The 13,096-nt window shown below is 36.6% G+C and overlaps 1 protein-coding gene across 1 annotated transcript in view; it reads right to left on the bottom strand.

Annotated features, from left to right (window-relative positions):
* Positions 1-1,892: 1,892 nt before the first annotated feature.
* AMMECR1 (AMMECR nuclear protein 1) overlaps positions 1,893-13,096 on the bottom strand; it is a 101,541-nt gene continuing 90,337 nt past the window's right edge. The window contains exons 4-6 of the mRNA XM_039874737.1: positions 6,089-6,179; positions 4,598-4,694; positions 1,893-2,284 (exon numbers count right to left, since the gene is read on the bottom strand). Coding sequence (XP_039730671.1) covers positions 2,170-2,284; positions 4,598-4,694; positions 6,089-6,179 — 303 coding nt within the window. The 3' untranslated portion in view covers positions 1,893-2,169. The remainder of the gene's footprint in view (positions 2,285-4,597; positions 4,695-6,088; positions 6,180-13,096) is intronic.

Here is a 13,096-nt window from a genome sequence, read left to right on the forward strand (position 1 = left end):
TTGTCTCTCTTCAGTTTATTTCTTTTTTTTGCAGCAGACATATCATTCAGCTTGTGCTCAGTTTCCCTATAAGGGCAAGAAAAAGTTTCCTTCAGGTAGCCACTTGTTTTTATACTGAAAGACTATCTGCTCCAAAATGTTCCCAAGTAGAAATGAAAGGACTCAAAATCCCTTTCTAGAACCCAACAGCTAGCATTCTCTGACTAATCTCCAGGTTCAATGGAACTGGCTACAGAGATCGCATTTCAGGCTAACAGTTGGCTTCTTAGTTAAGGCATCACAACTGAAAATGGTTATTTCAACAGATGCTGTGGATGAAGGAATATCAACAAACTTCTAAGAACTCTCATTAAAAATTAAAGCAGTTTGCTTTGCCACAATGGCAAGCAGAAGGAATTCAGCCAATTATCTCACAAACTAAAAAAGGGTTTTCAAATTCTGAACTGTCACTTGTCACAGCAACTATATGTATAAGCTATACCATTTTGATATTCAGTGACATCTCATACTTTTAGACTATTCTGCACCATACTTATATTCATCACTTGATATATTGGTTTCCTTTTTGAAAAAATTACACACACACACACACACACACACACACTTTACACACTTACTACCATAGGATGAAGAGTAATCTTTCTCCAGAATCCTGTCATTTTTCCAGGGGATATACATACGGACCTCCTAGTGACACGAGGAAGTTCTCTTTATGCATCCTGGGAAGACTAGCACTGCAAATGAGCTCAGCTCTAACAACTATATCATATCCAAATGCCAACTCCATTTTTACAGGTATAACATAACATCAACATCGTACATGTGTTTCTATCAAAAGTATGTAGTGCAGAAAGAGATTCAAGCTATATTATAGTACTTCTAAAACTCTAGTATTGTCCTGATGGCAAACATCTGAAATTATGGCACATGTGAACTTTTGTTTCACTAGATTACCTTTACCATTTCTTTAAATGGTAGCTAAAATTGTCTCTGGCCAATCATGACTCATTGAAACCTAAAGCTAACAAATTTAAATTAATACATAATAAACAAATGTCTCTTTTTGGTTATTTGCTCAAAATAATTTTTTCAGCTTAAAAAAATACTTAAGTGTAAGGAATTTGTCTAATCTGTTGTTTCACATATAGAACAATATAATTTTACAAGAATATTTCTATAAATTGCCTTTTTTCTAACCCCTCTTAATTCCACTTAATTATATTCATCTCAAAGGCACTAAATTCTGTATCTGCTCTCTTCCCGATACGCGCTGCTTTTCAAAATGATTTCTATAGCATATTTGCAAGGTAGCTTGTACTTTCTTAAAACAGTGTTTTAGTTTGTAAATTGGTTCTATAAAGTGATGAGGCAGTCTCTCTTGTGATAATCAGCACAATAGGCACAAATGATTTCTCACTCTCTGTGACAAGCCCTATCACGGACCTTCAGATGATCTATAGTAAAATTAAAGTTTGCATATTCTGACCATGGGGAAAACGTATACTTAAGGAGAAAAGACCCACATACTAAGCTCTCATAGCAAAATGAATTTCAGACGAATTCAAGAATAATACACAAATACCTGAATTTCATATGAATCACTCCCAAACTTAGCTATGAAAAATTATCCTTCTGAGGAAAACTAAAGAAAAACCTAAATAAAATATTTAAAAACTGCAGAATTTCTTCCATCCACAGTCAAAAGAAGGAAGGAAGGGAGAAAGAAAGAACGAACGAACGGAAGAAAAACAGGAATGTAAGACAAGATGGACAGAAAAATAGAAACCTGATTGAGACAGCAAAGTGAAATTCTATATAATATTGTAAGGAAAGAAAATCCCCAAAGTTATATGTGTGTGTGTGTGTGTGTGTGTGTGTGTGTATACACACACACACACACACACACACATACGTGTGTGTGTGTGTGTATGTGTGTATATATATAAAATCTCGATGATCTGAAATATTAAAACAGGATCTTCTTAACAAATTTCATTTTCCTACCCGTTACCATGATGATCTTACTTGACGATGTCGAAGATTCACCATGGCAACGGAAACTATCATCATAAGATGGTACAGTAAAAGAGATAGCTAGAATAAGAAGGGGTAGGGTCTCCTGGGAAGAGGTCTGCAGAGAGGCCCAGTGACTGGTTGTGCGGCTCAGTGTCAGGAATAATGGTTGTATGGTGGAAGGGGATGCCCAATGCCATTTTGGAAATGATGATGCTGGCGATGAGCAAGGTATTCAGCATAGCTCAGGGTCATCTTTTCACTACGGTACCTGAAAGAAAATCAGGGAAGAGACAAAGTTAACATCAAGAAATAGGTGACATGCCAGCATCAGAGCTAGGAAGGACCTTAGAGATAATTTTATAGATCGGGAAACAAGGGTCCAGAGAGGAGCAGTGACTTGCCCAACATCACGCACTACTACTAAGTAGCAAAGCTGAGCTCAGCATGCAGGAATCCAGAGTCTGAGTCCAGCACTCTTTCCATGCTACTACTCCTTGCTTAAATTGTTCTAGAAATTTTATTGCCCTCTCAACCCCAGTTTGCTAAAAGGAAGGAAGAGAGCAAAGCCAACGTATTGCCATTATGTAAACATCTCATTTGCTTGACCACTTTTTCTTCTGGGATCTTCCACTGCTCCCTCTTTTACCATTCCTTTCCCTCTGTCCACATATCTACTTAGGTCTTGCCATTAAGTAAAAACAGTTATAACAAAAAGCTTTTCTTAATCCTGTTATCCCAAACCTCTTTCTCCCCATCTCTAGCTTTTCCATTGGCACACTTCTCAAGAGTAATATATTTTCTCATCTCTCACTACTCCTTAGTCCAGTGCAACTTGGCTTCTGTTGTCAATCTTCCACAGACACTGTTCTTTCAGAAGCCTACCTCTCCTTCTGCTTGACGTCTCCATTATGGTACTGCTCACCATTCCCTTTTTGAAGCTCTCTTGTGCCATGGGCCATACAACTCCAACTCCCTTGAATCTCTCCCTGCCTCTCACGCTACTCCTTATCTCTCTGACTACTCATTCTACTCCTGCCTTGTAGAATGTTCTTACATTTTTACTTTCCGTTCTTTTGACCTTATGCTCTGTCCCTGCTTGGTGAACCCTATCCTCATAGCTTCCACTATGTCCTCTTTACAGATGATCCCAAATCACGATCTCTGTCCATGAGTTCCACACACGTACATTTTCAGTGATCTGCTAGATATTTCTATATAGACATCCCAGGAAGTACTTCAAATCCAGAACTGATGACTTTAAGAAACATGACTTTCCTTCTGTGATCCCTCCCTTGGTTAAAGAGATCGCCTTGGACCCTTTTATCTAGATTAAAGCCTTATCTTGTTCTTCCCTACTTCTGAATGATGACCATCTTTTCATTTCTTGCACAATATTTTCTTATCTGTTCCCTCCTTTCATCCCAGCTCACTGCCACAGCTCTTGTTAAGGCTCCCATTTCACCCACTTTGGACTGCTGCCAGATATTCTTATATAACAGCGATGTCTTCTAATGTTCCTGTTTCCAATTCCAATCTTACACCTCCCTAAAACCATCTCCTTAAAACCCTTCTATGGCTATCAATGGCTATTAGGCTATAGAATCAGGCCTAAACTTCTTAGTCTAGAACTCAAGACCCTCATACCTGACCCAATGTACTACTGAATATTCTTCAGAACTTGCTCAGTACTTTGATACCTGCACGTACTGACATGCAAAGTTCTCTTTCAGTTAACCCCTTTCTTCCCCCATTCTCCACCTGTCAAATATTCTACCCGTTTTTCAAGCCCAGTCTGAAATCTACCTCCTCTGAAATTTTCTGTTATTCTCACCCCTTCCTGGAACTCCTCTTCCCCTTTTTTTATGATCTCGCATCATCCATCGCATTCTGCTTTATATCAATAATCATTTTTGTATGTGCCATTCTATTCTCCTAGACTGTGAACTCAGGGAAAGTGGAGATGGAGGCATTTTCAAATATGTAACTCCTCAAAGCTGGGAAGAGTCCATTTTTAGATTATAGGCATCCATTGTGGTTTTACGGAATTAAAATAAATGGAAACCACAACCCATTTTCCTAAATGTTTGATATTTTCCTTTTTAAATAAGGATCCCTCTGATCCCATGCAGAAATTTGTTTAGCATTTGTGAGTCTAGCTCAATTGTATTTTCCGGCAAGCTTTCATGGGAGACTTCTATCACTGCCAAAATCCTAAGGTTAAATTCAAATTTGGGAGCTGCTTATCGGAATCCTAGGGTTCTGCTAAGCAATGTCAAAGGCTAGCCAATAGTTAATTCAGGTAACTTCTTTCAATAATGTAGTCTGAAGGCCCCAAGGGTTTGCTCGTATAAAGCCAGAGTAATCACACACAGCTAAAGATGGGAAGGATGGGCTCATATATCATAAAGGCTTTACTGCCAAGCAGGGTTCCATTGTGTCTACCCTCAGTATGGCCCTGCTATTGATTTCCACTGTTTCAGAAAAGAGAAGCAAGTATAGAGAGACCAAAGAAATCAAAGGATTATAGGCATATGCATCAAAATGTACTGGTTTGCCTCACACTAGAAAATGCCTTCTGTACCTGGTCAGTTTTATGGTTTTCCTGAATTCATTAGTAATTGGAGCTTTGTATCCTCCTTTCCTCAGTAAAGAGTCTATGGTCTGAATATGGTCCCATCCTGTGGAGAGTAGACGAGATAAAACACAGTCAAACACAGGTTAAATATAAAATTACTTTGTAGAGTGGTCAGCTATCAGTTACCAAATGCCATCAACTCCTTTGGTCCTAAAAATCACACAGAAGAGCTAAGATTTCATCCTGTACAGAAGCAGGTTCACCACCACACACCTTCAATTGTAGCTATCCATGATGGCTAACAACAGTGGTTTATCTCAACCATATTTGAAGGCAAGAAGCTGAAGAGGCTGGCAGTAACTGCTTAGTCAGGACTTAGTAACAAACCACAAACATTGTACTCTCCTCTAACAGTAACACCTTTAAAAGGGAGAGAAGAGCCTAAATGTTATCATGCCAACTCAGTAGGATTTAGGACTCTTATACTAACTCATGGTAATTGCTGTTCCTACTGGCATCTCCTGTAGTCAATCAAGTGTATTTATGTGCAATATTCAGGGGCATTTTTATCAGTTCTGACATGGGATGGTATACTAATATCTGAGGCCCTCTATCTCTTAGGTGTGCTCTACGAAGTCAATGGAACCGCAGGATTAAGACATTTTCTAAAGTAACCCAAACAAATATTCAGCTAGCTGCCTTAAAGACTAACTCTCTCTCTTGTGGGTTTAATGATATTAAATTTGCTCTTACATATCTTATATTTTTATGAGATAAACATGGGAAAACCAAATTACAAGTGCTTTTTGATGAGAAGTGCTCCATAAAGTAAAAAAGAAATATTCATTTGAACTAACATGAAACCAGAATTTAGTAGTGACTAGAAAGGACAAGATACTACAGAGTGAAAAATTATTTTGTGTTACAGTGGTAGTTCATAAAGGTTTGTGCTTTATCTATAAAATGGAAAAACGTTTGCTGATTGGGAAGTGCAGACCAAGTATATAATATACCACTTCATGCATTCTCAATGCTCCTAACCTTAATGGGAAACCTACAATCATAATAGTAGGAGAATGAGTAATAGCAACCACCTAAGAATGAAATATTTGATACTGACAATGAACTGTGTGGCTGGGCTGTCAAACAAAAGGCTTGTTTATATCACACAAGGCTATAGCCTAATGAGATAAGGGAAAATGGCTCTTCAAATTCATAGCAAACTATTGACTAAAATAAAATCCAACTTTTACAAATATTTGCTTTTTTGAAAGTATACTTTCGTACGTTCTTGCTGTCAAACGTTAGTGCAGAGATTCAACTTCTGTGTAATTCACCAACTTCATACAGACAATGCAGTGGCAGTGATGGAAGAGTCGTTTCTTATAATTTGACACTGATCAATTATCAGACTTAACTGCAAGGTCAGATATTACATTTCAATTATATATATTTTTTAAATTCTTCACCAGATCATATGAAATAAAGTACAATGACCTTGCTCCTTTGCAACCTCCGGTAGGTAGGTGGCGGTGCGTTTTGATCCTTTTTCATTGATGAATTCTATTCTAATGCCATGTACACCCACCTGAAAGAAATTGGCAGTTTTATTAGTACAGTCTTCTTCACAGAAACAGATATAAAAAGTTATAATTTAACTTTCAAGAGGATGCAGTTCTTCCCTTCCCCTTGTTTTTGGAAGGGCATATAAGTTTTCTCTTTCCAAAGCATTGACTTTGGGTTTCAAGGCCATTATGACAGCCAAGGAAACTGAAAACATTGATTTGCCGTCTCAGGTCAACATGTGCTAGGCTATGCTTTTCTGTTTGGGACTGAAACAACCACTCTGGGCTGTGTGTAGAATAAGACAGTCAATGGCAAGTATCCTGCCACCATTCTCAAATTGTGGCTCATGATATTATAGAACTAGACCAAGGGAACTTACTTTAAAGAACCAGCAAACAACTATCCTGTTTTCAGGTACAATCACCAATTCAAATTAAGTTCCACTCCATTCCCAAACTATACTATTTAGTCTCATTATAACCTTGAATTATATGTAGATAAGCAAACACAGATAAAACTGAAAACAACAACAACAACAACCAGATCCTACATCATCACTCATTACAGAGACTATTTCTAAAAAGATGTATAATGGCTTAAAGTAGGCCAGGGGCAAATCCTTACTGTCTATTTGCATCATGGCCCTCACACGCTACTACTAAACTTAGTAATAAAGATATCAAATCACTTTTAGGCATTTTTGTAGTGTCTTATATACTAACCCAGAGACCACTATGACTTTTTTTTATGGGAAACAGACAAACTTTTGGTGATGCCCTACAAAAGATAACCTTCTAAGTAAGTGTGGGTGATTTCTTGCTGTTTTAAGAAAGTAATGTACTTTGTCTCTTATTAGCATCCAATCAAAAGAAATCTGTCCTTTCCCTTAATATCATAACAAAGAATAGTGAAGAGAGCCAAAAATCATAAAAAGTGCCTAATTTCTTTGTAAACGTGGATAATAAAAACGAAATTTCAAAAGCATAACAACTGCGTCCCGTTCTCCCAAATCTATGGTTGCTTTGGATCAGTGGTTTTCAAGTGGAGTGTATGGTTATCCAAGGTGCTGGAGAGAAGATGTAAGGCCAGGTAAATCTTTTTACCCAGGAGAGAGGCTTCTTTTCAGAGCAGATGAGTGAAATCATAGACCTTTCCTCTTTCTGTCTGCATGGATGTGAAGGTGTAGAAGAGGAAAAGGGGTCTATAAAAACTTCTTTTGCTGCTTCCACTCTTAGGCTGAAATTTTCCAATTTTCCAGGGAATAAAAAGTCCTCTGGAAAAACCGTTTTGTTCTTTCCCCAGGTCTTCATCCATCCATCCATCCACTAGTCTGTCAGATCTTCTGAGCATAAAGTTTATGTGTTTTTTTTTTTTTTTTTTTATTAAAGCCCATCTCTGTGGCTATTTCTTTATCTATTTAACATCAGTATTCTTATGAATCTCCTTTTGCTGAAAATGCAATCAGGGCAGTTGTTTAAAAACTAACATAATCAGGCCTCCCATGCCCTGTGGGAAATGACTGTGGACAGCTGAGAAGAAATATGAGTGCTTAGCTATCAGCCATTTCCAGGATAAAGGACATCTACTAATCTCCCCAGTGCCTGAGACAGTACTGAGACAATGATAAATTTGTAAGAGTTTCTGTATACTGACTTTCTGATGAGCGACTTTGAGATTTTTCCTTTAACAATATCACGTCCTTCATAATTTGTTTTTAAAAATATTACAGCATAAATAATTTATGTCCCCATCTTTCACTGAAGTGAATTTTGCATCTCCAATTCAATTTATCAAGATCTGTCATGTTTAAAATGAAAAAAAAAAAAAGAATTGTGGTGCTTAGTAAGGTTTCTAATCAAAATTGTAAGAGGAAGAATGTTTCCCTATCTGCAGGATGGGAGTGTTAGACTAAGTCAGTGGTATTTAACTGGTATAGAGTGGGGATGAGGGCTATGAAGTTTATCAGAATTTCAGGAGGTTTTGTGCTTCAGCAAGTACAGTTTGAAAAAAGAACTCCCCAGGTGATTTTTTTTTTCTAGGTTAACTAGATAACTTCTAATTATCAGTTGAGTTCTGACAAACTGTAGCTATGTACTGGGGAAAAAATGATTTAGGCAAATTAGAAGTGATTTAGAAACATAAAACTTTTCTTCATAGGAGTACATTCTGTGCTCTTCAACAAAAATTTCACGGATTTTAAAGCCCAGTAATTTAACAATTAAAAGAGGTTAAGACCAACTGTATGGTATGTGAATAATACCTCAATAAGGCCAAAATGGAAGGACATGTTGACCCAAATAAAAATTATTCACAAATAAACTGATTTACTCTTGTATTTTGAGAAGGCCCCACCATCAAATTTGATATGAAAAAATACATCTGAGCTCTCCGATTCTGAATTAGAACCACATTTACAATTTTAAATTCTGTGTTCCTGTGATTTTGAATAATTGAAAGCCCCTGTAAATTGAACTGTAAGTATGGTGATTTTAAAGTGAGTCCTTTGTGAGAAATAATTTATTTTATAGGTCAAAAATATATTCCACAAAGATATAAAGCCCAAACCGGAGTGACTCATTTTTTCGACCTAGCGGAATCAGGAGAATGGTAATAATGGTCTAAACAGAATCAAAGCATAATAACATTTTGTCACCTGTTGAGCAACAGCATTTTTCCTTACTCCCCGAGCCTTAGATGCCACCAAACAGTCATACTGCACAATCAGTACAGGAGAGTGGAAAATGGTCTGCTGTGGAGAATGACCGAATCTGGCCAACCTGTGGAAATTATCAGCTTTATAAATTAAGTCATCTCCACTAAAATGAGCACCAAACTAATTCTGTATTTTTTGAGGGAGGCATCTGTCACAACTGCAACTCCAAAATATAATCCTCATGTATAATAACTGAGTTCTCCTTTAGACAGATTAGAGGATCCTTCAGCCCAGCAGCATCCCAAGAGACAAAAACTGTAGTTTCAATTATCAGCTAGATAAGAGATCACCTAACTAGAGAACTGAGATTCCCTGAAGCCACCTTGCTTTAAAACTCTATTGCAGTAACTTTCCATTCCTAAGGATGGATAAGGAGGTAGCATGTGGGAAAACTATGTCAACAAACATAACTCTAACTACCATTGCTCAAAGTACAGGCAGGTGGGCAAAAACTAGAGACTTGCAAATCTAGCCTTATGGGAGTCTGCAGGTCATTTTCAAAATTATTAGAAGGTCTGAGAAAAAAAAATGCTTTCAAGGTCCATCAGCTGTGATAATATCCTTTTAATCAAGACTGTACTTTTGCTAAGCAAAGCTATAAATCAACTCGAATGGTAGTAAATTAAATGTAGGACTTATAGATAAGAGGATATGGAATTAAACAGTGCTGTTTCTGTGTGTGCTAAGGGAACATTAAGACCAGCTGAATAAATTCCTATTTCATGCTAAAGCAAAAGCCATATTTATTCTGAATCATTCCATAGCAAGTCATTTTTATTAATGCTATTACACAATCTTTTGTTTTTAACATTGTCCAGAATGATTAAATGTCAAGATTAATGTTAGGACCCTAAAGTATATCTTGATTATTCTGCGGTTGATTATTCAGTTTGGGGATTATGCCTCCCCGACTCCACCTGGCCTCAGCCCCATCCTCTTTCCTCTCTTGTCCATTTCTCTATTTGTTCAGTCCTGTATCAGAGAGCATGTGGGCAGAGAGAGAAGAGATACACACAAATTAATCAATTTTGCTACATAATAAAAGGTTTGGAAGAAGAGATTATAAATAATGGCTAAAATGAAGCTTCTAGACTGTCTGCAGATTTCATTTATCCTCGTTATCTGGTCCCTTGTTAGAAATGTGGCTTCATTTAAAACTATTATCCTCTAATGCAGTGACTCTCGACACAGGAGCATTAAAAAACAAAAACAAAAACAAAAAAAACACCCCAAACCTGCCTTCTTCCCACCTTATTATAATACATGGGTCCATATTATGCTCCTCACAATTGGATAGTCAAAGTTTAATTTACCTTAGTCTGTCTATAAGGCAAGTGTTACTCCTGTAATTCACTGGCAGCACTATGAAAGGGTCTCATTTTTACTTGGGCACCTAATCAGCAAGCCAACAATCAGGATATGCTGAAATATGAAAAAGTCATCTGGCTAAAAGCACCGATGAGTATAAAATGCGCTCTGGCTAAGTCGAGTAGGATCCACACAAGCCTTGGACCATTTGGGTCCACAATTACCTCCGCAGTCCTAAAAAGCTAAATCTGCCCGATTTCATCCTGGCCAAAAAAATCAATTTACTTCCTCAGGTTTGTCCTGTCTTAGCAAATTCCACAGTTAGCTCCACTCTTGCCCATTTTCAGAACCAAATGTTGGGTTTCCCTGTAACAGTATGTCCAGTGTTGTTCAGTGAGTTCGCCTTGGATAAAATAAAAAAAAATATCAGGAGGTCAAAGAATCAAACGTTGTTTGAGATGTCTGTTGATGATATCAATTGGCAAAATATGCTTTGCAGTTAACAAAGCATCCAGTCACTGGTCATTCACATAAGGCTGACCTGCCAGGCTCAATATGCCAGTTCCACTGAATTGAATGAAAGGACTCTGTTCCTAATGAGAGGAGCTAAGGATGTTTGACAAACTCCCTAACCTTTCGAGGCTGGCATCATAGAAGACACACATGCTCTCTCTCAAAACAGCCTGTGGTACCATGAACAGAAACAGACACTGTACTGGACAAACCATGGGTCTGACCTGGAGTCTGGCATTTCTTCTATTCTTAGGAGGAAAAAGCCATTTGTGGTTTTTCTCCTAAAAGTACAAAAAACATAATGCAGCACATTCCATTCTTTCACTCATAACCCCATAGTTCCTTCTGCCCCACCCCCAACTTGGCCTTCTAAAGACAGTGACTCTTCCTTTTCCCAATGAAAGCAAATTCAAAATAATGGAAGAAAATACTCCAAACTTGGCTTACTCCAAGTATTATGCTCCTGAATAATTCTTATTTGAGCAAGACAAAACAAGATTTTAATCATAAAAGCTGATGACAATTTATGTACAGATCCTAATGAATCACTTCCCCCATTCCAGATACTACCAAAAAATAATGTAGACTACATACTGGCCAGATATACCCATCAAATCCTCAAAGTTGATTTTGCATCACTTCAGACTGCCAAATAATAAATTTTAGAAAACGTTGCTGCGATTTTTTTTTTTAGTCAGTAATTTTTACTTTTGAGAACCTTAACAATTGTAAAAATGGATTATTTCTTCTGTTTATAAAAATAGTACATGCATATTATCCCCCACCAAAAATCCCTTCAGAAGAATATAAAGGAGAAAATAAGGATGATCTGGAATCCTAGTACCACCTAGAGATGACTCTTGATTTAGTGACTTAAAAAATAATCTCCTGAACCAGCTAAAATGCCATGATGGAATATATATATATATATATTATTAGGCTGTTTTTATCCATTATCTGGCCAATTCCTGTAGCTGTCCTGTTTTCAAATCTCCTTTAAGTGAGATACCTTTAGAAGCAAAAGAAATACTAGAAAAATGAATTAAAAAGGATAATTGATTGCAAAGCCATCACTTGGGCACGATTAACCTTTTAATATGTTCTATTATAAAAACTGTTTCATCTACCTCAGCGGAGATTTACTTTTTCTGTTGTTAATTTTGTGAAAATAACGGCAAACTCTTCTTTACCAAAATACACATATGTTGCTCTTCTCTAAAATCCCTGCAAATTAGTCACCTGTAGCTTGGAAATTAGTTCAGTCTCCATGGACCAATCTTTGGCTTTTGCAGAGCTTACCAAAGGACCAATTAGTGCCAATTTTGATTCATGTAGGAGACTTAGACATCTTATCTGTCAGGAACACAAGCCTGCCAATTTATTTCACAAAGGCCACTGAACAACGATCTGATAACATTTATTTTAGCTAATAGCAGACACACAGCTCTAAAATACCTGAACTAGCTAATAATCACCCCCATGAACTTTTAAAGAATTAGTTAAGATTTTTAATAAAGCATGGCTAATGAAGAGGTGCTTTGAAAAGCTATGAAGCCAAACATGTTTATATCATTTGCAATGAAAGAAATTGTTCCTACTCTAAGGCTTTGCAGAGAACAAGTGACAGCTCAGAGTACAATTAAGGGAAAAAAAAAAACCACGATTCTCTGTAATGATTCATTATAATGAGCATTCCTTAAAAATTGAACATCCTGAGGATTTCCAAGGAAAGTTTAGGCAACACAGGTGATCTTTACATAAAAAGCCTGCTTTTCATCAAAAGTTAGAAAAATGCATTCCTACCATTAAAAAAAAAAAAACAAAAAACAGAAATAAGGAAAGGATGAATTTACAGACAAGGAAACTAAAGTTATAAAATTTTCTTAGAATCTAGAGATGTGAATTAGTTTGCTATTCAAAGCCGGGGGGTGGGGGAGTGGCACCTATTGGCAAACATACCTAATATAAAAAAAATATTGTTTGCCTGATAAGAAACTAAGAAAAATCTTATGCAAGTTAGAACTGTACATGAAGATCTATCTGACTCAATATGGTTTTATTCAGTCTACAATAGAGATTTATTCCTAAAAAGTTACATGTGGGTTGAATTTATGTGAATGAATTAATCTTAGTCATGAAGACAATAAAGTAACCCTATAGTGAGTCCTTCTGCAAAGAAATATATCTATTTGTAAAGTGAATAATCACTCACTAAGATATTTGCTAATTTAGATTTACACATATAATGTTGCCTTAAAACAAGGGATGATACAGTAATAAAATAGAGGCACTTATGTTTTAGAATATTTTTCTTCCTAAAGAGAATTCTTTAGTGAAAAAGAAATCTAGAATGTACAACTTCAAAACCTGGACCTTTTTTTTTTTTTTTTTTTTTTTTTTTTTAC

The sequence above is a fragment of the Pteropus medius genome, unplaced genomic scaffold (genome assembly GCF_902729225.1).
Source record: "Pteropus medius unplaced genomic scaffold, Ma_sr-lr_union100, whole genome shotgun sequence".
In the NCBI taxonomy this organism is placed as follows: Eukaryota; Metazoa; Chordata; class Mammalia; order Chiroptera; family Pteropodidae; genus Pteropus; species Pteropus medius.